This window comes from Trachurus japonicus, chromosome 8 (genome assembly GCF_045865225.1).
Source record: "Trachurus japonicus isolate A0001 chromosome 8, Traja_1.0".
Lineage (NCBI taxonomy): Eukaryota > Metazoa > Chordata > Actinopteri > Carangiformes > Carangidae > Trachurus > Trachurus japonicus.
Window position 1 is genome coordinate 17,757,000 of NC_140914.1, and position 22,733 is coordinate 17,779,732.

The following is a 22,733-nucleotide window of genomic DNA, read 5'->3' on the forward strand; positions in this document are numbered from 1 at the left end:
AGCTTCCTTTCTCTCTTTTGACCCAATCTGTTCCCTCCCTCCCTCCATCATCTTTCCTTCCTTCTTTCCTCCCATCGTTCCCTTCGTCCTCCCTTCTTTCTTTTCCTTTGTCCTTCCTTCTTTCCGTTCGTCCTTCCTTCTTTCTTTCCCTTCGTCCTTCCTTCTTTCTCTCAATTGAAAATTCCTTTGAGATACTATGACCTGGTCAAATGAGAATATGCACAGGCTTCTTCCTTCTTTCCCTTCGTCCTTCCTTCCCTCCCTTCGTCCTTACTTCTTCCTTCTTTCCCTTCGTCCTTCCTTCCTTGACCCAGGAGGGTTTTAAGGAGGTTATCATGTAGAGAAGTTGCTGTAGATGTTTTTATTTCATTTTTTATCTCCAGATGTGTTTAGTCACATGCAGTGAGTTCTGTAGAGTTACAGTCTGCACTGCAGCCTCTAGGGGGCGTCGTCATCCTCATCCAGCTGCTGTTGAAAGTTACTGCAAAATGTGAACCCCCCCCCCTCCAATCCCTCCCCCCAAAAAAACAATAACAAATGCAAAGATGTGTGATTTTTTTAAACATAATTCTGTTTATTTACATCATATAACCTTGCTTTAAAGCACACAGCCATGAGGGGGTGGTTGGTTTCAGAGAGGGGAGGGGGGAGGGGGTGGGGGGGGACAAGTCATTGAAGTCCAGTCATTTTCTTCTTCTCATCATTATTATTATTAGTTATACTCAAAAAGCAAATTCCAAAATGTACACAATACAGTATGTTACATATTAAAGATGGTATGTACAAAAGAAGACTTTTTTAAAATACAACAAGGAGACATCATCAGGTGTCGGGGCGAGGAAAGGGGGAGGAGGAGGAGGAGGTGGGGGTGTTATTAGGTGTACCATATTCACTCTGTGGATCACTAGGCCTCAGTTTGTTAAAGGAAAAGCAGCTGAGTCGTCGTCGTCGTCGACAACGACAACGATGACGGGTCCTTGGCTTCACGTGTGCTTCTTCTTTAGGATTTCATTAGTTTTCATTGTAAGCTACACATCTTTGGGTCAGTGCCTTAGTTACAGACCAGCAACCACAGGAAGAGGAGGAAGAGGAGGAGGAGGGAGGAAGAGGAGGAAGAGGGAGGGAGGAGACCCAGAGACGAGAAGAACCGAGCTTGGCACCGCAGAACAAAAACACATTCCACAAATCAGGCACTTGTAGAAAAACTCTTGAGGTAAGAAGACGAGACTATAATTTATTTATCATTTATTATTATCATCATCATCATTATTTTATTTCTGCTGCTTCCTGTTTGTTTTTATAGTTAATAATAATAATAATAAAAACAACAACAGGATAAGTTTATTGTTCATTAACTTTTTCCTCTAATGTACCGTTTCCTGTCTGAACGACTGACGGACAGGTGGAGGAGGAGGAGGAGGAGGAGGAAGAGATGGACAGAGTACTCAACCCCAGTACTTGAGTAGGAGTACAAATACTACAGGTCAAAATTTACTCCAGTAGCTCAGTCGACATGTTACTCGAGTAAGAGTAAAAAAGTACTTGCTTTTAAAGGTACTTAAGTATCCAAAAGTACATGCTTTTAAATTTACTTAAAAGTAAGAGTACATTTCTTATTTTTCACATCAATGAATTACTATAATTTTTTCTAAATGAATGATAATGATGTGCTGCTTTTAGGGGTCAGGGTTTCCTTCTTTGACAAACACAGCTTGTGTCCAACAGTATTTTAGAAAAAAAAAAGAGCAGACCTGAAAGTAACGAGTACTTTTCAGCCTTCCTAGAAATTAACTCGAGTAAAAGTAAAAATATTTGTCTTGGAAATGTATTCAAGTAAGAGTAATAAGTACCAAAGAAATCTAATACTCAAGTTAAGTACAAATCCTCTGGATATATACTTAAGTACAGTACTCAAGTACGTTTTGTACTCCTCCTCCTCCTCCTGCATCATCATCATCACCAACATACTTTTATATTTATTTTTGTCTTGAGCTCAGTTTAGAAAAACAGAGAAATGAGGTCGAGCTGCCTGGAAACCTTCCAATAAACTGTCATAATAATAATAATAATAATAATAATAATAATAATAATAATAATAAAAACCAGATTCCATCTTTAGTTGAACTCCTGCTACATGTGGAGTTATTTACGTAATAATAAAGGTTTAGTTTCTGCACAGTGCTGAGAATCAGAGAGAAAAGGCCATCGGAGGAATAAGGAGCAGTCGATCTCGTCTCCTCTGAACAGGTACACCCAGAGCTCAAACCACAATAAAGGTACTTTTTTTTTTAACTTTAATACAAAATATATATATAATATAATATATATAATATATATATCGAGAAAGAGAATATAAAACAAAAAAAAAAGAATATATTAATTAAGGGAAACATTTCAAGTAACGTCTTGAAGGAAATGACTGTGCACCTGTTAACGCACTTTTTTTTGTAAACCATAAAAAAAGAACTAAAAAAAAAAGAAAAAAAGTAAAGTAAAAACAAATATGATAACATAATATTTATATTTACAAGGTTAACTTAACAAGGCTTTGTACAAATGTTACAAAATAGTTCAACAACGACACACCTGCTGCCGTGTTGTTGTTGTTGCGCCAAAAAAATAAAAAATAATAAAACACATGAACATTATTAACAAAGAGAGAGACGAGAGAGACAGCGACAGGAAGACGATGAGGTCGCTCATCAAACTGTTTCATCTTCGTCTTCGTCTCTTCTTCTTCTTCTTCTTCTTCCTCCATCTTGGATTTTTTTCATTTTTATTAATAATAATAATATTAATAATAATAATAATTCCACTTTGTAAAGAAAGAAGCACCATACTGTCCAGGACCAGAGGGGGGAGGGGCTTCTGGTTCTGACTGGGTTTAACCCTTTGGCTTGGTGGGGGGGGGGGGCTCTATTCTTGGCTGTAACTGACTGATGGTGTGTGTGTGTGTGTGTGTGTTTCTGTATCGTCTCTACAAAAACACACAAAACAGGAAAAAAAAGGAAGAAAATTAAATTAAAAAAATAAAAGCTTTGGCAACGCTGGAGTGACCCCCCCTCCCCCTTCTCACCTGTCATTATGCAAATGAGCTCATTAATAAAAATTAAAATAAAAAGGGGGGGAGGGGCTGTGTGTCGGTACCTGTGCTGCACCTGTCAGCTGACGGAGGAAACGGTTCGTCAATACATCGATTCAATGATCAACACTGAGGCCTTATTTTGAAATTCCGTGTTGTAGCTAATTAAAGATAATTAGTTACAATTAGACGTTCTTATTGGTCAACAACCTGCTTTAAACAGGAAGTAGTTATTGTTTCAATCACTTGATATTGATCAATAAAGATCAATTAATCACTGAACAGGAGCTGATTTTATTTTATTTTTAAAATATTTAAAACTTAAACGGATAGTATCATTTTTTTTAAAGTGGGGTTGTATGACCTACAAATAGCCCCTAAGTACTTTAATTGCAGTAGAAGACTCTCTGCACTCCTCCCGTTAGCAACGAGTATATAATTCCCAGAGATTTACAACATACAGTGTTGTGAACAGACCCAAAGAAACGGCCTATTTTACCTGAAAAAAAATACACAGTTCCATTGTTCGCTATGATATAATTTTATCCAGCCCTTCAAAGTGCAAAGTGTATTTTTTTTCAGGTAAAACCTCTTTTAGGCCGCGAAAATAGGCCGTTTCTTTGGGTCTGTTCACAACACTGTATGTTGTAAATCTCTGGGCAGGGCTATGGGCTGGCGTTGCTAACGGGAGGAGTGCAGAGAGTCTTCTACTGCAATTAAAGTACTTTGGGGCTATTTGTAGATCATACAACCCCACTTAAAAAAAATGCTACTATCCCTTTAAGAAATAAAAAGTCACATGATGCTTTAGTTGTTTTAGTTTCCAATCAGCTGATCGATCACTGGATCAATATATAACTCTGAGGGGGGGGTCGGAGGGAGTCGGGGGGGGTTGAGCTGCCAGGTGTCACAGATACTGGTGGAACCTGGAGGCCTGACGAGCGGCCGGTCCCTGTTCGATTCCGTCCGCGGCGTCCCGTGCCGACGCGGCTGCGGCCGGTTGTTTCTGGTTGGCGGCGGTGGGTTGTGGGGAGGTGAGGGGGGACAGGGGGAAGTCTGTGACGGCGAGGGGGAGGGGGGGGGGCCTCTTGTTGTCGGACATCGTCTCCGTGGGCGACGCCACCACCGTGTGCCGGCGCCACGCCCGCCGCTTCCGCCGCGTCTCCGGCGACAGCGGCGCCCGCAGCCCGACGCCGCGCAGGTCGTCGGCCGAGCCGCGCAGCCGCGACTTCAGCCCCGCCGCCGGCGTGAAGGACGCCGCCTCGCTGGCCGGCGGCGGGGGCGTTGGCGGCGTTGGCTTGGCGACGATCCTCGGGGAGCGCGGCTCGCCATCGGCCATCGACGTCATCACCGCGGCGACCGGCAGCTCCAGCAGGTCGAGGGAACGCGCCTTGGACTTCTCGGCCTTCAGCTTCTTGCGTGCGAGCGTGTCGCACTGGATGAGCCGGTGCGAGTTGAAGGACGGGCGCGGGTGCAGCCGGTGGCCGGCGGCGGCGGCGGCGTTGGACGAGGACGTGGACGACGGCGTGGTGGAGCGCGCACCGCCGCCGTCGCTCCTCTCCGCGGCGTCCGGCGGCGTGGGCGGAGCCAGCAGATGTGTCGTCGTCGTCGTCACGCCTTTGTAGTGTGAGTAGAGGAAGCTGCGCGGCTGCTGTTGCTGTGGCGATGGCGATGGCGTCGTTGTCGTGTCGGTCGTCGTCGTTGCCGTGGCCGCCCCCGTCTGTTTGCTTTTGCTGGGCCGCTCCTGCGTGAGCGAGCGCGAGGCGAAGCCGCTCTCGTTGTCCGTCTCGCTCACCAGCTCGCTGTGCTCGTCGTCGGCGTCGTCGGCGCCGCCCAGGCTGCGCCCCAGCGTCGACAGCGTCGAGTAGCCGGACACGATGGAGCGCGAATCCTCCGGCGCTCGCCACCGCGGCCCCTTCGCCACCGTCACCGCCGCCGCCCGCGCCTCCTCCTCCTCCTCCTCCTGCCTTCCTCCCGCCTCCTCTTCCTCTCGGCTGGGAACGCTCGCCGTCGTCTCTTCGACCTCTTTCGCTGCGCTTTCTACAACTTCCGCGTCTTCCTCCTCCTCTTCGTCTTCTTCTCCTTCTTCCTCTTCTTCGTCATCCTCCTCTCCCTCCGCCCGAGGAGCGGCGGCGGTGGCGTTGGCGTCCCCGACGGGCGACAACTCCGCCTCCTCCTCCTCCTCCTCCTCCTCTTCCTCTTCCTCCGCCCCCGGGTGTCCGCCGGCTTTGATTGGCTCGTGCTCCGAGTCGTCGTCGGTGCTGCTGCCCACGCGGCGCCCGTTGTGGCGCTTCCTGCGCTTGCGGCCGGTGACGGCGGACATGATGGACAGAGTCAGGAAGTCTTTGGCTCTCAGGTCCTTCTTCGAGCCCCACGAGCCCTGAGGAGGAGGAGGATCAATAATCATTATTATTATTATTAAAGGGATAGTTCAACATTTTGGCAAATTGGCCCATTGCCATAATCCCTACAGTCATAGCAGTAGGTTCGTTACCTTTAATTGTTGGTGCAAGCTGTTTTTAGAACGGCGGAGCAGAGCCGCGAGCTGCTCAGAGCTACGCCACGGAGGCTCATTATGGGATTTCTTGGTTTCCCAACTCATCAAACTCATCAAATACACAATCCAACAACTCCACAACGCTCTGGTGGACAAGTTGTGACCTGCACATTCACCACGTTATGAGATAATAACACAACGTTACCAGACAGAGTTGTTTTAGAGGTTAATTCATGCAAAACCGCTGATGCGCGTTGCCTTCAGGGACAGTTTTTCATCAAGCAGTCTCTGAATTTCCCTCTAAAACAACCCTGTCTGGTAACGTTGCGTTATTATCTCATAGCGTGGTGAATGTGCGGGTCACAACTTGTCCACCAGAGCGTTGTGGAGTTGTTGGATTGTGTATTTGATGAGTTTGATGAGGGAAACCAAGAAATCCCATGAGCCTCTGTAGCGTAGCTCTGAGCAGCTCACGGCTCTGCTCCGCCGTTCTAAAAATAGCTTTCACCGACAATTAAAGGTAACGAACCCACTGCTATGACTATAGGGATTATGGCAATGGGCCAATTTGCCAAAATGTTGAACCATCCCTTTAAGAAGACTTTTTTATTCTAGAAAGTGCAGTGTTTTCTTGAGGAGAAACAACAGGATGTGTATTGAGGAGGAGGAACAACTGACGTTTACCTCATCAAGAGAAAACAACTAATAAAAACAAACATTTTCTATTGATAAAGATCAAATCCATGTTTCTATTTTTGATATTATTCTTAAAGCAGCGTGTGACGAGACGTTACCTTTGATTTGGCCGAGTCACTGTTGGTTGAGTCTGAGGAGGAAGAAAATAAAAATAAATAAGAAACACAGGAGTGAGTCGGACACAGAGACACGATGACAGGAGGTCAGAGGTCACACAGGGAGTCAGAGTGGGATGTCACTTTGTCTTTAAAGGACCAGTTCACAGTGAATCTCTGCTTTTGGTTCCAGGTGATAAACTACAGAAATCAAAGGCAAGGACCAACACAAAAGGTAAATGCACCTATCTGTAATTGGAGTAAACTTATGGAATAACCTTGATAAAGAATCAACAACGTGTGCATCAGTCACTAAATTTAAAATGTTGTTTAAAACGAAAGTATTCAATGAATATAAAACATAAAAACCAAAATATGATACACAAGTTTAAATGCATTGATTACTAATGAGTAACGAATGTACTTGGTACTGCGATGGATAGTCCAGTCCATCGCTATGTACTGTATGTATGTATATATGTGGATATCAACACACATGTGTATGTATGTACATGAGGTATAAACTTGATAAATTGTAAGCTCTTGGTTAGATAATGTTATTTATTCTTCTGAGTTTAGTTTAAAAAATAAATGTTTAAATTGTGTTATCTCATTATCTTGTTCTGTTATGCAACTTTCTTGCTTTTAAATAGTGTAGAAGGCAAAAGAAGCTGCAGCTTCAGCCGATGCCTCTTCAGCCCAAGTTATTTTGTTCTGTTGAATGCACCGGAAAAAAAAAAAAAAAAAACCTACAAAACTACAGGAAGTCGTCGTCCTCTGTGACCTCTGACCCTGATAACCCCTCCCACACACACACACACACACCCACACCCACAGCAGCAGCAGCAGTGTGTTGATGCAGAGCCAGAGGCGGCAGGTCGAGGACGGAGACAGACACTGAACTCTGTCTCCGTCCTCCAGGTGGCGCTGCAGCTGCAGCTGCTGCAGCCGGAGACTCTGCAGGAACAAACTGCTGCTACAGCACCGGTTTACAGAGGAGGAGGAGGAACAATGATGAGGAGGGGGGGGGGGGTATGTTTGGTTTATGAGCATTAGGAAATCACAGCACACACTGATGACATCATGGAAACACTGATGACATCAGTCAGTCATGAAGGAGGAAGCAGTGGGAGGAGTGAAAGCAGAAATAACCCACAGAATGAGAAGAAACACACACACACACACACACACGCACACACACACGTTTATGAAGGAGGAGGGGTGGGGGGGTGGAGTCGTTGTCTCTCATGTACAAAAACTCCCAACTCAACAGGAAGTGTTTCTGTTTCTGGAGGACACAATACAGTGAGGGACCAGGCTGAAGGCTAATGCTAAGCTAACATGATATCAACGTTCTAATAAACCAAACAGACTCAGCTTGTTGTCAGACTCACTAACAGGAAGCTGTCTGCACGACTTCTAAAGTCTATGGCGCTGTCCCATTCCTCCACACTTGGCTCAGTGCGCTTGGTTACACACACACTGATGTTTTGCCGGCGGAACGTATATTTGCATATAGTGTTCAAGCATGGACTAAGTGGCCAAGCGTGTGGAGGGATATTTAAAAGCAATCGGGACAAACTTGACAAGTGCAGCCTGTGCCATAAGCACAGTAGCACAACTACGACACATACACACACACACACACACACACACACACACAGCACAGCAACAGTTTTAATAAACAGTGCTGCTGGATCACAGTCTCATCTACTCCTAAAGTGTCTCTATGCGCAAAATTCAGATCATAAATGTGTAAGCCCAACTCTGTAAGTAAATACAACAAACAAGAAAAACGAAAAAACATAAAATAAAAACATGAACAGAGCATGATGAATATAAAATATGACATTAAAAAGTCCTAATTATGAGATAGAAAGTTAATTTCATTTTATTGAGATTAATTCAATCGCATTTCCTGGTTTCCCGGTGACGGCGGACTTCACCGTGGTGCATTGTGGGATTTATACTTGGCCAAATACCGCTCGGATGCGGTCTTACCTTAAGTGTGGGTAAAGTGAAAATCAAGCGCGCCCCGGAGAAATGAGACACACTGAGCACTGACACTAAGAACATGAATGCACACGCCAAGTGGCCAAGTGTGTAAGTATGATCAAGTGTGCATATTGGGACAGGCCCAGGAAGAAGAACAACTAAAGGCCCCGGACCGGTTCCTCGCTTTATCGTGTCCCCAGAAACACTTCCTGCTGTGTATCTTTACATGTGTTTTCTGAAGCTGCAGTGGTTTGAGCCTTCAGGGCCACCGTATGATGAAACACCACAGACACATAAACCGTCACCACCACTGACTGTCTCTGACAAACACACATACACAATGTCACTTTTACAGCACGATGCATGATGCACGCACACACACACACACACACACACACACACACACACACAGGGTCCCGTCCTACCGCAGCGGCTGCTCCACAGGCTCAGCTAGGAGAAGGAAACGCAGAAAACGCAGAGAAAGTAAAAAGATGAGCAACATGGAGGGACAAGAAGAAGAAGAAAAAGAAGTCAGCAGAGGGGAGAAAAGTGTCGCACACTATCACACACACACACACACACACACACACATACACACACTAACCAACGCATCATCAAACACTTTGTCTCTTATGCTGCGTTCCAGTTTCTGCTGGAGAGTAGGAAATTCTGCCGTCCGACGATGAATCTCAAAAAGCTCCGAGACTAGTTTGTGTTGTTACTGAGGATGAACTTGGAGTCTCAGCTGTTTACGTCTTGTATACGTATTTATATAGTTCTTGACTCCGTCCCATACTCTTAAAGGGTTAGTTCAACATTTTGGCAAATTGGCCCATTGCCATAACCCTCTAGTTTTAGCAGTAGGTTTGTTACCTTTAATTGTCGGTGCAAGCTATTTTTAGAACGGCGGAGCAGAGCCGTGAGCTGCTCAGAGCTACGCTACGGAGGCTCATGGGATTTCTTGGTTTCCCTCATCAAACTCATCAAATACACAATCCAACAACTCCACAACGCTCTGGTGGACAAGTTGTGACCTGCACATTCACCACGCAATGAGATAATAACACAACGTTACCAGACAGAGTTGTTTTAGAGGTAAATTCATGCAAAACTGCTGATGCACGTTGCCTTCAGGGACAGTTTTTCATCAAGCAGTCTCTGTATTTCCCTCTAAAACAACTCTGTCTGGTAACAGATGTTGTGGAGTTGTTGGATTGTGTATTTGATGAGTTTGATGAGGGAAACCAAGAAATCCCATAATGAGCCTCCGTAGTGTAGCTCTGAGCAGCTCATGGCTCTGCTCCGCCGTTCTAAAAATAGCTTGCACCGACAATTAAAGGTAACGAACCTACTGCTATGACTGTAGGGGATTATGGCAATGGGCCAATTTGCCAAAATGTTGAACTATCTCTTTAATGTTTTCTTGACAGTTTGTGTCGACTATCTGATGTGTGAACGAATGAGCGCTGGGATAAATGAGGTTGTCTGAACTGAACTGAATTGAACTGTTTAAACTGTGACGCTCTAAAGGGGGATTTCCTACGTCCACTCAACAGAAGCAGCTTTCACTTCTACTTTCACTTCCAGTCACAGCTCGGTCAGCGATGGCGGCCACGGCAACGGCAGCGGCGCCCTCACCTGAGGCCTCTCCCAGCAGCGCCGTCCGGCCGATGTTGGACAGCAGGTGGTCGATGTTGGGGGCGGGCTGGACGTCCTCCGTGTCCACCGGCGTCTGGACGAGACACAAAGGGGTTTTTACTGCTTATTGTTTTATTATTGTAAGGTTCAGGACACGTTATCAGTCATTAATGAACCTATAATATCATTATTATTGTCATTTCTTGTTTTTTTTCTCTGATACAATTGTTTTTAATTCTGAAAGAGACTTTCTAAATAATAAGTTAAAGTTAAAGATACTTTATTAATCCTTTGTTAATCCTTTGTAGGAAATTACATTGTTACAGACAGAAGACCGCACAAGACCACACACACGCATCATACACAATAACAATAACAACATTGCGCAACCCATTAAAGTGAGTAAAAGTAGCAAGGTCTAAAATAGGATTTAAAAAAAGGAAGGAGAGACACTATCACATGATTATAGAAGTTAAGAGAAGCCAATGGCTCATGATTAAAAAAGTCTACTGGCATAATCAATTATTATTAATGATAATAATAAAAAATAAAAACCTTGTTCATAAATAAATTATTTGTGAGTTTGTGAAAACGTTTGACATCATTTTTCTTTGTTTTGTCTTTGTACAGCTCTGATCTGAGGTTTTTATGACTTTAATTTAATTCATATTTCTTTAAAATATGTTAAAAGACACTTTAAACTGTCGTCCTGTTGCTCCTCCTGCAGATCTGTATCTTTAAATCTCTGCCTCTGTTGTTCAGTTTTGTAACCTTAACATCCTCCATATCTTTCAGATCAACGGTTCTTCAAACAACACTTCTCACCTTTTTTTACCCACAATTTTCTTTCCCACAAACAATTACAGTACAACGTCACAGCAACTGTTTCATGTCGAGGTTTCACTTCCTCCACATTTTATTTAACTTTCTCATGTCATTTCAAACACTCTGTGAAAGCTACATTGCTCAATCAATAATACGTTTTAAGTTTGTCAGGTTTTTAACTGCTGGATGTTAAATTATATATATATATATATATATATATATATATATATATATATATTTTTTTTTTTTTTATGGAATATTAACACAATGTGGACATTTAGATAAAGTTTTACGGGACACTGACCTTCTCGTCCTTGTCCAGCTCCTCAGTGAAAAACCAGTTGCACTACGGAAACACAGAGAGAGAGAGACATGAGTGACTGTACCAGTGTGTGTGTGTGTGTGTGTGTGTGAGTGTGTGTGTGTTCTCTCACATGCTGGATGAGCGTCTCTACTATCTTGTAGCGGTCGGGCATGTGTGTGACCATGTCCTTCATGTTGTCCTCCGACGTCCGCACCAGCGTCGGCCCGAACACCAGAGCCAGGTTACGAGGCTCCATCTGCACCGAGAGAGAGATGACATCATCATCATCATCATCATCATCATCATCATCATCATCATCATCATCATCATCATCATCATCATCATCATCATCATCATCATCATCATCATCATCATCATCATCATCATCATCATCATCATCATCATCATCATCATCTTCATCATCTTCATCAGCAGCAGCAGCTCTGTCTCACCTTGTTCTTGTCCGAGCTGTCGGCCACAGTCTTCAGGTGACAAACCAGGAACTTGAGTGTGTGGTAGTAGTGATCTGGGAGATCTCGGATCTATGGCACAGAAACACATGATATAAGATAAGATAAGATAACATAATACAATATAATATAATATAATATAACATAAAACAATATAATATAATATAACATAATTTAATCTAATATAATATATACGACGAGTATTAGAGTATTAGGGCCACATTGAGAAAAACAAAACAAAACACAGACTTCGAGAATAAAGTCATAAATTTACGAGAATAAAGATGAAAATTTATGAGAATAAAGTTGTAAATTTACGAGAATAACATTGTGCATTCCCTACGAGAAAAAAGTCATAACATTACGATAATAAAGTCGTAAATTTATGACTTTATTCTCAAAGATTTTTTTATTTGTCAATGTGGCCCTAATACTCCGTTGTAAATATAACATAATTTAATATAATATTACATAATATAACATAACATGTGGATCCAAAAAGGTTCTGGAGCAAATGTCATGTTCTATTCATTAAAGATCTATTTTTACTGAACAATAGAAACCTTGTGGACTTCCTGTCTAAGTTTTATCTGTTTCCCTTTTCTGGACCTGCACTGTGCACGTTTCTTTTTTTAATTTATTCATTTATGTAACTTTTTATGTTGTTTTCTTTACCAATATTTGAATGTGTATAAAGACAATGTGCAAAGGGAAACAAATGTTATTGTATGATAATGTGTATAATAATGTGTGTATACATTATATTGTTGTTGATAAAAAACAAAATAAAAATTCAGTTAAAAAACTAAAACTTTCTGTTATTTTTAGTCAGTTTGCTCCTGATGCAAGAAAAGAGTTATTATAGCCAGAACCATCAAACACACATTCATACAGCAAGTCTGTCTACATATATTGTACTACTGTCCTTTATAAATAAAGTTATTATCATTGTCATGGTCATTACAGATTATATTATAAACAAAACAAAGACGAACCAGCTTCTTCATGGTTTTCAATCTGTCTGATGCGTTTTCCATCCGATTGGCGTCGATGAAGTCGTTGTATTTGTCTGAGAAGAAACAGGAACGTTAAATTCAATTCAATTAAACTAAACACATCTGACGTGATGGTGTGTGTGTGTGTGTGTGTGTGTGTGTGTGTGTGTGTGTGTGTGTGCGCTCACCGTTAGTGAAGAGCGGCTCGGGGAGTTTCCTGAAGAAGGATTTGAGTAAACTGCTGACGACGTTGAGATCCTGCCACTTCTGAGGACGACAGGAGGAGACAAGAGGTCAAAGGTCAGTGGACGTCCCCCTGTGTGTGTGTGTGTGTGTGTATAAATGTGTGTATAAATGTGTGTGTGTGTGTGTGTGTGACCTCCTCTGCGGGGTTGATGTCGACGCCCTTGTTGAGCTGCTCCTGCAGCAGCGACACCATGGCGTTGTTGCCGGGGACGCGGTAGATGCCGGTGTACTCCAGCCCCATGTCCTCCACCAGGCCGCAGCAGATCTCCACGATCAGAGGGACGAACTGGACAACAACACACACACACACACACACACGGGTCAGAACCAACACACACACACACACACACACACACGGGTCAGAACCAACACACACACACACACACATACAGGTCTGCACTGCAAAAACTCAAAATCTTTCCAAGAATATTTGTCTTATTTCTTGACAAAATGTCTTGTTTCTAGCCAAAACTAAACTCTTTCATTCATTCATTCATTTTGATTTATTCCATTCATGGTATACATTCTAGATGGTTGCACATACATTTACATAACGTACACATTGTCACCATGAATGAAAAGGAGCAGGATGAAGAACAACTTATAGTACCTGCCCCTCTCTGTTGTTATAATTACATTGGCTTACTATCAACACCAGTATTATACTCTATTTCAAAATATTAAATATGATGAAACATAGTAGTGACAAGAAAATAAGACTCATCACCTAAAAATGAACTTGTTTTTAGATCATGTTCATCATGATCATCTTGTTTCAAACTAATTTTCACTTGAAATAAGTAGAAAAATCTGCCAGTGAAAGGAAGTTTGTTGTGCTTGTAATAAGGAAGAAAAACTTGCTCCACTATCAGATTTTTCTACTTATTTCGAGTGAAAATTTGCTTGAAAGAAGTAAAAAAGTGTCTAAAAACAAGCTACTTTTTAATGTGATGAGTCTTATTTTAAGTATAATAAGATTTGTTTTGACTAGAAATGACATTTTGACTAGAAATAAGACAAATCTTCTTGGTAAAGATATTAGAGTTTTTGCAGTGGATGTGCTGAGCTCTGACCTTGTTGTTGGCGCCCGGCTGACACTCCTCCAGCCGCACGCCGAAGGCCTTAGGCCCCGCCTTCTTCGTCTTCTTCATGATGTTGATGCCCCACGGAGACTTGGGCGGGCTGCTCTCGTCTGGACACACACACACACACACACACGTTTATCAATCAGTCTGATTAATACTAATGTCATCATGCACCTGTTTTATATTTTACTTTTGCCTTTGTCAGGCTTTTATTCTGAAAATTCTGGTTTGAAATATCTATCTATCTATCTATCTATCTATCTATCTATCTATCTATCTATCTATCTATCTATCTATCTATCTATCTATCTATCTATCTATCTATCTATCTATCCATCCATCTCCTCCTCTCTCTGACCTTTGCCCTCTGGTTTTGGCGAGCGCGGCGCTCCGGCGGCGTTGTCCGTCTTGGCGAGCAGGAAGGGAGGCTTCATACGAGGCAGCCGGGGGGAGGAGTCAGGTTTACTTCCTGTGGGACTGTAGGGGAGAGACAGAGACAGTGGTCACACAGGGTCTCTGCTGGTTTCACCAGCTCACATTTAAGACCTTTTTAAGACCATTATGGATGAAATTTAAGACCTATCATGACAAATAAAAACGTACAAAAGAAATGCGGAGTCACAAACTTAGAAATTGATTGCAATATATAAGTTGTTTGTAGTTGAAAATACATTCAATAAAGCACAATGAAGTGTCGGGAGCATTTTATTGAGCATTTGCGGTAGCGAGGGCTCTACCATAACATTTTTCCCAAGGAGCGCGCCTAAAGTAACCTATTTGGGGGCACAAAAAGAAATTGGGGAGCGAAATTAAAAATGTTTATGTAACACAACCCATTTTTACATTGGAGAACATTTTTATCTTAAATGTTTATCTTTATAAATTTATATTGCTTATCCTTACAAATGTATGTTGAACATTTATCTTGAATTTTCACACAATACTGATTTTCTCTCTTTTTAATTGTTTTATGTTATTTTTTTAATTCTGTAAATTAAATTTATGTTGAATGTTTATCTTTAGGAGGACCACTTGACAAGCCCTCAGGGTTTTTTTGAGTTTCTCCGGCACATTTGCTTTATCTACTGTATACTTTGTATGTTTTTTTTGTTGTTGTTGTTCTACTTTTTAATATGCAGTTTTATATACAGTATCTTTTATGTGCTAATAAAATACAATACAATACAATACAATACAATACAATACAATCTGTTCTGTATTATGACCAACACAATATGTGACACATGAAGTAAATAAATTGGCCTTTGACTGACCTTTGCTTCCTGTAGTCGTTGAGCTTCTTGTTGATGAGCGCCTGTCTGGAGAAGCCGAGCTCCTGCAGCACATGAACATTAAAACTTTATTAACACACACATCCTGTTCAACACAAACAGACAGACCGTGAGGATGCGACAGGTGCGACGGCCGGCTGCGCTCTGACCTCGCTGTCCGTCTTGCTGTTCTCCCTGATGACCTTGATCCAGTCCAGCATGTCCTCGCGGTCCTCGGCCTGCAGCAGGTACTCGCAGAAGTCCTGCGTGGTGAGACGCAGCGCGTGTTTCCTCTTGGTCTCGCTGTAGGCGATGTCCACCAGGCAGCCGCGGATGCTGATTGGCTGCTCGTCCTCCTCCGCGCCGCCGCCGATCGTGGCGCCGCGAAGCACCGCCTCCCTCTTGTCCTTGTAGAGGAACAGCGAATGGGAGCGCAGGACCGAGAAGACCCGTTTCCATGGACGCATGCCGCTGCCGACCTTCTGCGGAGGGACGGGCGGAGAGAGACGTGATGCGTTCAGGGGTCAGAGGACAAATCTGTCTTTATCAAACACTGAATATTGTGAACGATAAGTTATTGATCAGGACCTTCTCTTCTCTTCTGACGAGTTTTTATCAGAATAAAACAAACACAGATAAATCACAGGATAAGGATCAATATCCACAATTAATTTCTCCTTTAATTCCAATACGATCTTTGTTCCAATGTAATTTTATTATCTCATCTCACACTGGAAAACATCTTTGCTGATGTGAAGTGGAGGAGGCGTGGCTTCTTCCATCAAATGAAGATATCAACTTTGCCTTTACAGTTTTCTCAGATCAGAATTAAAGGGATAGTTCAACATTTTGGCAAACTGACCCATTGCCCTATAATCCCTATAGTCATAGCAGTAGGTTCGTTACCTTTAATTGTCGGTGCAAGCTATTTTTAGAACAGCGGAGCAGAGCCGTGAGCTGCTCAGAGCTACGCTACGGAGGCTAATAGTGGGATTTCTTGGTTTCCCTGCATCAAACTCATCAAATACGCAATCCAACAACTCCACAACGCTCTGGTGGACAAGTTGTGACCTGCACATTCACCACGCTATGAGATAATAACACAACGTTACCAGACAGAGTTGTTTTAGAGGGAAATACAGAGACTGCTTGATGAAAAACTGTCCCTGAAGGCAAAGCGCATCAGCGGTTTTGCATGAATTTAGGTTACAGGTTATCCACTATGTTTTGCAGTTTTGCAGTTTGTACTAATTGTTTTGAGAAATGCACTAACTGTTGTGCAAATGTTAATAGTGATGTGAGAAATGCACCAAAGCAACTGAGAAAAACTGTAAATGTGTTAAAAATAATAATTCAGAAAGAATCTGTGACTCAGCGGGACTTTAATTGTGAAAATCCTGATGAAGGTTTTGTCTTATTTTGAAGGAGCGAATCATTTAGTCACTGAAAAACGTATATGAATCATCTTCAAATAGGATATCTCTATCCATATTTATCAATGACACATGTTTCTTTTTTATTTGCTGTTTATTCCTTTAATTGATGATACACTGCAAACTTAACTTATTGATATCTTTGATTAATTGTTCTGTTGTTTCATTGATAACTCCCTCACTGTCGGAGCGTCTTTACATTTACATAAAGTGGAAGTGTGATGATGGTGGATCTTGTCGTGCAACAGTAACGCTTTGATAATATAGATAATAAAGTGATAGATTGATGATGGGACTCACCTTCCCCTTCTCTGTGAGGATCTGTTTGAAGTGCAGCCAGCCCTCCCTCCTCACGTCGCTGTAGCTGATGTTCCCCAGCTCCGAGGTCGAGTGGCGTTTGGACCGAACCTCCTCGGCCGTCCCCAGGTTGTCCAGAGACTGAGACACACACACACACACACACACACACACACCTGTTAAAACCTCTCCGGCTCCTCTGCTGCAGGCGGCGGCCGCTCGTCTCAGGTGAAACGAGTCGACTCGACGGTTTGAGGAGCAGAGTTAAAGCAGAACTGTGAAAAGTCTCAGTTTCCAAAGGCAAAGAAAAAAAACGAAGGGAAACTGAGAGTTTACAGAGAAACTGCTCGTTACAACGACAACCTGTGATCGGCCTCATGACACATGAGAATAAACACAACAATAAGAATAAGAATAGGAATGACTTTATTAATCCAAAAAGGGAAATTAATTTATATTACATATTTATATTCACAAATACAGTTATGATCATATTAGGACACCCTATTACAGCGAACATATCGTCTGTTCTAGTGTCCAAATAATTCAGTTTCAGACTCATGTGTCCAGAGAACTTTATTCTAGACGTCCTGCTCTGTGTCTACGTCCTCTCTGGTGAACGTCAGCCAATTGGTTTGGGACTTTTTAGCCATTTTTAGATTTATTCTTCACCAAAAATTGCTTCTTGTTTTTTTGTTGTTGTTTTTTTGAATTTTTGAAGTATTTTCTTTAGTTTTAACTGTTTAGTTATATTACTTTATTATTTATTTATTTATTATTTATATTAAATATCCGTATGTCCAAGTAAAAAACAAACGTGTCCTAATTCTTTCTCATGACTGTAGGTCTGACATCATTAATGTGTCGAACAAAAACTTTACGTTTTCATCAGATTTGTTGGATAAAGTCGAACATGATTGATCTCATTACTGTAAAAAAATAAAAATAAAAATAACATATATACAGTATATATTGATTATCAGATGATGAACTCACCCCGTCAGTGAAGAAACTCTTCACTCTCTTTGGAAGCCTCCTGAAGGAGAAGAACATCTGTCTTAACATCTGGATTCACACTGATTAGATAGATAGATAGATAGATAGATAGATAGATAGATAGATAGATAGATAGATAGATAGATAGATAGATAGATAGATAGATAGATAGATAGATAGATAGATAGATAGATAGATGATACTCACGAGAAGACTCGTCCTTCTTCTCTGAACGTGTTCAGTCCTTCGTCACATGACTTGGAGCGCTCGGTGGTGATGGCTAGAAGATAGGAGGAACGGCGACTGGATTTAATACTGCCTGCTCGATGAGGGGATGAATGAGAGAGAGAGATGGAGAGATGGAGAGAGAGAGAGAGAGAGAGAGAAAGAGGAAGAACGGAGACAGAGAGAAAGACAGGATGTTGATGTAATGCCAATCACCAGAGTGGACGGTGTTGGATTAGGAGAGGGAGGGAGGAAGAAGCAGGTGGAGGTGAGTGGGTGAGTGGGTGAGTGGGTGAGTGGGGGGGGGGGCGGTGGGGGAGATGAGCTGTAGTGGAGAGTGGGTGAGGGGGGAGTGGGGGGGGGGGCTGTCGTGCAGTGAACACTCACATGCATCAGTGACAGGACGGCGTGCGTCTGGACGAGCAGAGTGAAACTGATCTAAAAGTTTTATAGATTCACTGCTTCATGCGGAAGAAACAAAAACTAGTAATTTTCATGCAAACTACAAAACGCAGCGTCATGCAAACTACAAAACGCAGCGTCATGCAAACTACAAAACGCAGCGTCATGCAAACACTTCAGAGTTTGACACAAGAATCATATCCAAGTGTTTGAACCATGCAGACTCTCATTTACATTTCATTAAAGGGATACTCCGGTGTGAGTTTAACCCACACGCCTCCAGAGAGCAGGTTTGTCTACCACAGACAGGGGGTCCCCAACTTTTTCCTAGAATTTTTTAACTTTATTATTTTTTGACTTTTCTTTTTTTTTTTTTGAAAATTTTACCACTTTTCCTATTTTTCTTTTGAGAAATTTTACCAGTTTCTTCTCAATTTCTCTTTTTTACTTGTTATAATTTTATCAAGAAATTGTACCACATTTTTCAACATTTTTTTTTGCGAAATCTTACCACTTTTTCGCTTTTTCTAGAATTCGTCTGGGAAATTTTACCAGTTTTTTCTCAATTTTTGAAAAAACGTTTTACTTTTTTTATTTTTTTTTTTAGAAATGTTTCAACTTTTTTTGAGAAATTGTACCACTTTTTTCCAGAAATTTCTCTATAATCTTTCAAAAATGTACGCCTAACTTAAACGTATACATTGTTTGTGTATTTCTGGTGTTTGCTTCAAAATTTTGTCCAATGGGGGTCCGTGGTCTAATTTGTGTCAAATCTGGGGTCTTTGATGTAAAAAAGTTTGAGAGCCACCAGTGATACAAGTATGAACAGTTTATACCCACCTATAAAGCAGAATACCCACTACAAAAAATTAGACTACAAAAGAGAAAAACTGTAAATGTGTCTTAAAAACTGTAAATGTGTCTTAAAAACTGTAAATGTGTCTTAAAAAATAATTCAGAAAGAATCTGAGACTCATCGATACTTTAACTAATCTTGAAAGAGCAACTCATTTAGTCACTGAAAAACGTATATGAATCATCTTCAAATGGGATATTGTATAAAATCAATCACTTCCCTATCCATATCATCAACACTCATTAATGACACATAGCCTATTTCTTTTTTATTGATTTGCTGTTTATTCCTTTAATTGATGTATCACTGCAAACTTCACTTATATCTTATATCTTTGATTAATTGGTGCATTAGAACTTACACCGGAGTATCCCTTTAAGTTTTTGTAAACCGTGCACATTCTCATTTCGATTTCATCAAAAGCGGCAAAAACAAAAACAACGACAACGACGACAGAGACGAGAGGAAGTGAAGATCTGACGCTTCACTGCTGCTGCATGCACGGAGGGGGAGGGAGGGGGGGGGGCACTCACTGCAGTCGTGTGAGAAGAGCCGAGTGTTGGGGGGGAAGTGGAAGGTGGGGGAGGCGGGGCTGGCGACAACGGGGGGCGCCGAACTCATGCCGCTGGAAACCACGGAGGACGCCGGCACGTGGCGCGCACGCAAGTCAGCGCCGGGGCTGGTCGGCTCATCTGTGGGAGGGGGGGAGGAGAGGAGGAGGAGGAGAGGAGGAGAAAAAAGAGAGGGATAGGTTAGGTGTTAGAGAGGAGGAGGAGGAGGAGGAGGAGGAGGAGGAGGAGGAGGAAGAGCAGCGGTTAGATAAGGAAGGAGGAGACGAGTTTAAGGAGGAGGAGGAGGAGGAAGAGAAGGAGGAGAAAAAAGAGAGGGATAGGTTAGGTGTTCGAGAGGAGGAGGAGGAGGAAGCTGCAGGTCAGAGACACAAACTTCAACACAGCGTCCTCGGTCCCCGGCGGGAATCAAACCTGGTGACACGTCCGTCGCCGTCTGAGAAAAAACCTGAGTACCTGCTGAGTGTCCTGCTGTTGCCATGACAACGGGTCAGTGAGTCAATCAGTAGATACACAACACACACACACACACACTGGAGGTTTCACTTCTGCATGAAAACTACAAAATGAGGAGAAACTGTCACAACCAGAGAGAGAAAGGGGGAGAGAGAGAGAGAAAAGGAGGAGACAGAGTGGGAGAGAGAGGGTGAGAAAGGAGAGAGAGGGGGGGGGGGAGAGAAAGGGGAGATAGAGTGGGAGAGAGAGGGAGAGAAAGGGGGGAGAGAGGGAGAGAAAGTGGGGAGAAAGGGGAGAGAGAGTGGGGGAGAGAAAGGGAGAGAGAGGGGGAGAAAGGGGGAGAGAGATGGGAGAGAGAAGGAGCAGAGAAAGGGGGAGAGAGAGATGGAGAGAAAAAGGGAGGCGAGAGAAAGGGAGGAGAGAGAGGGGGAGAGAAAGGGGGAGAGAGAGAAAGGGAAAAGGGGGAAAGAAAGAAAGAAAGAAGGAGCAGGGATGGAGGGATGCTGGAGAACGAGTGCAGAGAGGCGTTCAGGAACTTCACTAATCCACAGGAAAAAAGACTTTTTAGGTTGAAAAACAGTTTGAACTTTTACAAAAGGATGTGAAACACACACACACACACACACACTGACACACACACACTTCCTTCACTGAAGCCGCCTCCACATTTGTCACATGTAAATCTAACGTGCGAGTTTGTGAGTTCGGTATCAACCATGAACCCTGATCATATGTTTATGGATCAATACACAATAGTATCAATAATAATATCTATTGATCGATAAGATGTCAGAAATGCTGTCCTCTCATTGGTCGATTCCACCAGACTAGAGAAACATACAACAACATGTTCGTGTCGTGTTCATGATCCACACAACACTGTAGGAAAACAGGACTTTCACCTGTTTATGCTGATTTACATTGATTTGTTTGTTTGTTTTTCCAGTAGTTTACTGCAGAGCTGCACCGAGGACATCGTCAATAAGCGGTGTTTCGTACCCGTGCAGGGAAGTTACATAGTGCAGTTTCAGCCGACGCGACCCGGCTCAGGCTGCAGCGGCAGCACCATTCATCCTATTAACCATTTTTCTACCATGGCAATGAGGCTGGAAACATTATTTTAAGGCCGAACCTAAACATATTTTAATATTCCTTTATATATGTTATGAATTTATAGAGGATGTTTATATTATGTGACATCATTCTGAAAGACATCACTTTACTTGAATAGGTATTCATAAGATTGACATAACACTGTCATAACCATGACATAACAGCTGTCATAAACATCAGTGAATACTTATGACAGCTGTCGTTTAGTGTCATTCGGTAAGTTATGTCACTTTTGATGCAAAGTTGACATTATTTGAGATGTCCTTGTTATGAGAAATTGACATAATTTTTAAAGTTTGGCAATTAGGTCTGCTATGACAGTTTAAATTGTCTTTATGTCAAGTTGTCAGAACAAAAACATCTCAAACAATGTCAACTTTGCATTAAAAGTGAAATAACTTACCGAATGACACTTAACGACAGCTGTCAAAAGTTTTCATTGGTGTTTATGACAGCTGTTATGTCATGGTTATGACAGTTTTATGTCAATCTTATGAATACCTATTCAAGTAAAGTGTTACCCATCACGGACACTACTGTATATGGTCATGTGTTATATTAGTGAATGATGTCATAATGTCCAGTGTCCAGCAGGAGGCAGCAGCTCCTCACTCTGCTCCAGGATCAGGATCGGGTCTGTCTCATAGACTGTAAAAAGGTCTGTCTCACTGTTTCCTTTTCCTCTCAGTCTTTTACTTTTTTTTCTTTCTCTTCTCTTCTTCTTTTCTCTCTCTCTCTCTCTCTCTCTCTCCGTCTCTCCCTCCATCTCTCCCTCTCTCTCATGACACAGAAACATTCCCGGTCTGAGAGAAAGAATCTGTTTACAGCCGCACAGAAATAGACGAGCTGCGGTTTAACAAAGGCCGTCATTAAGGAGGCAGCCGGAGCCGGAGAGACCAGAGACCAGCAGAGAGACCAGAGACCAGAAGTCAGATAGACCAGAACCAACAGAGACCAGCAGAAAGACCAGAACCAACAGAGACCAGCAGAAAGACCAGAACCAACAGAGACCAGCACAGGGACCAAAGACCAGAACCAACAGAGATCTAGAGACTAAAGACTAAAGACTAGAGACCAGGGGCCTTATTTATCAAGCTTCTTAGAATGACTCCTAAAAACGACTTAGAGTTTTTAGGAGTCGAGTTATATGAGTAAAAAAAACTCTTGGCTGAAAACTGCAGTTAAAA

At 42.4% G+C, this 22,733-nt stretch overlaps 1 protein-coding gene across 1 annotated transcript in view; it reads right to left on the bottom strand.

The window, feature by feature from the left end:
• Positions 1-3,989: 3,989 nt before the first annotated feature.
• LOC146983011 (rho GTPase-activating protein 23-like) overlaps positions 3,990-22,733 on the bottom strand; it is a 49,232-nt gene continuing 30,488 nt past the window's right edge. Inside the window, 17 exon segments of the mRNA XM_085784344.1 lie at positions 3,990-5,462; positions 6,374-6,405; positions 10,004-10,097; positions 11,133-11,174; positions 11,263-11,388; positions 11,585-11,674; positions 12,598-12,671; positions 12,786-12,864; positions 12,977-13,129; positions 13,917-14,035; positions 14,287-14,405; positions 15,203-15,264; positions 15,370-15,681; positions 16,933-17,070; positions 17,926-17,965; positions 18,133-18,244; positions 19,942-20,100. Coding sequence (XP_085640470.1) covers positions 3,990-5,462; positions 6,374-6,405; positions 10,004-10,097; positions 11,133-11,174; positions 11,263-11,388; positions 11,585-11,674; positions 12,598-12,671; positions 12,786-12,864; positions 12,977-13,129; positions 13,917-14,035; positions 14,287-14,405; positions 15,203-15,264; positions 15,370-15,681; positions 16,933-17,070; positions 17,926-17,965; positions 18,133-18,244; positions 19,942-20,100 — 3,224 coding nt within the window.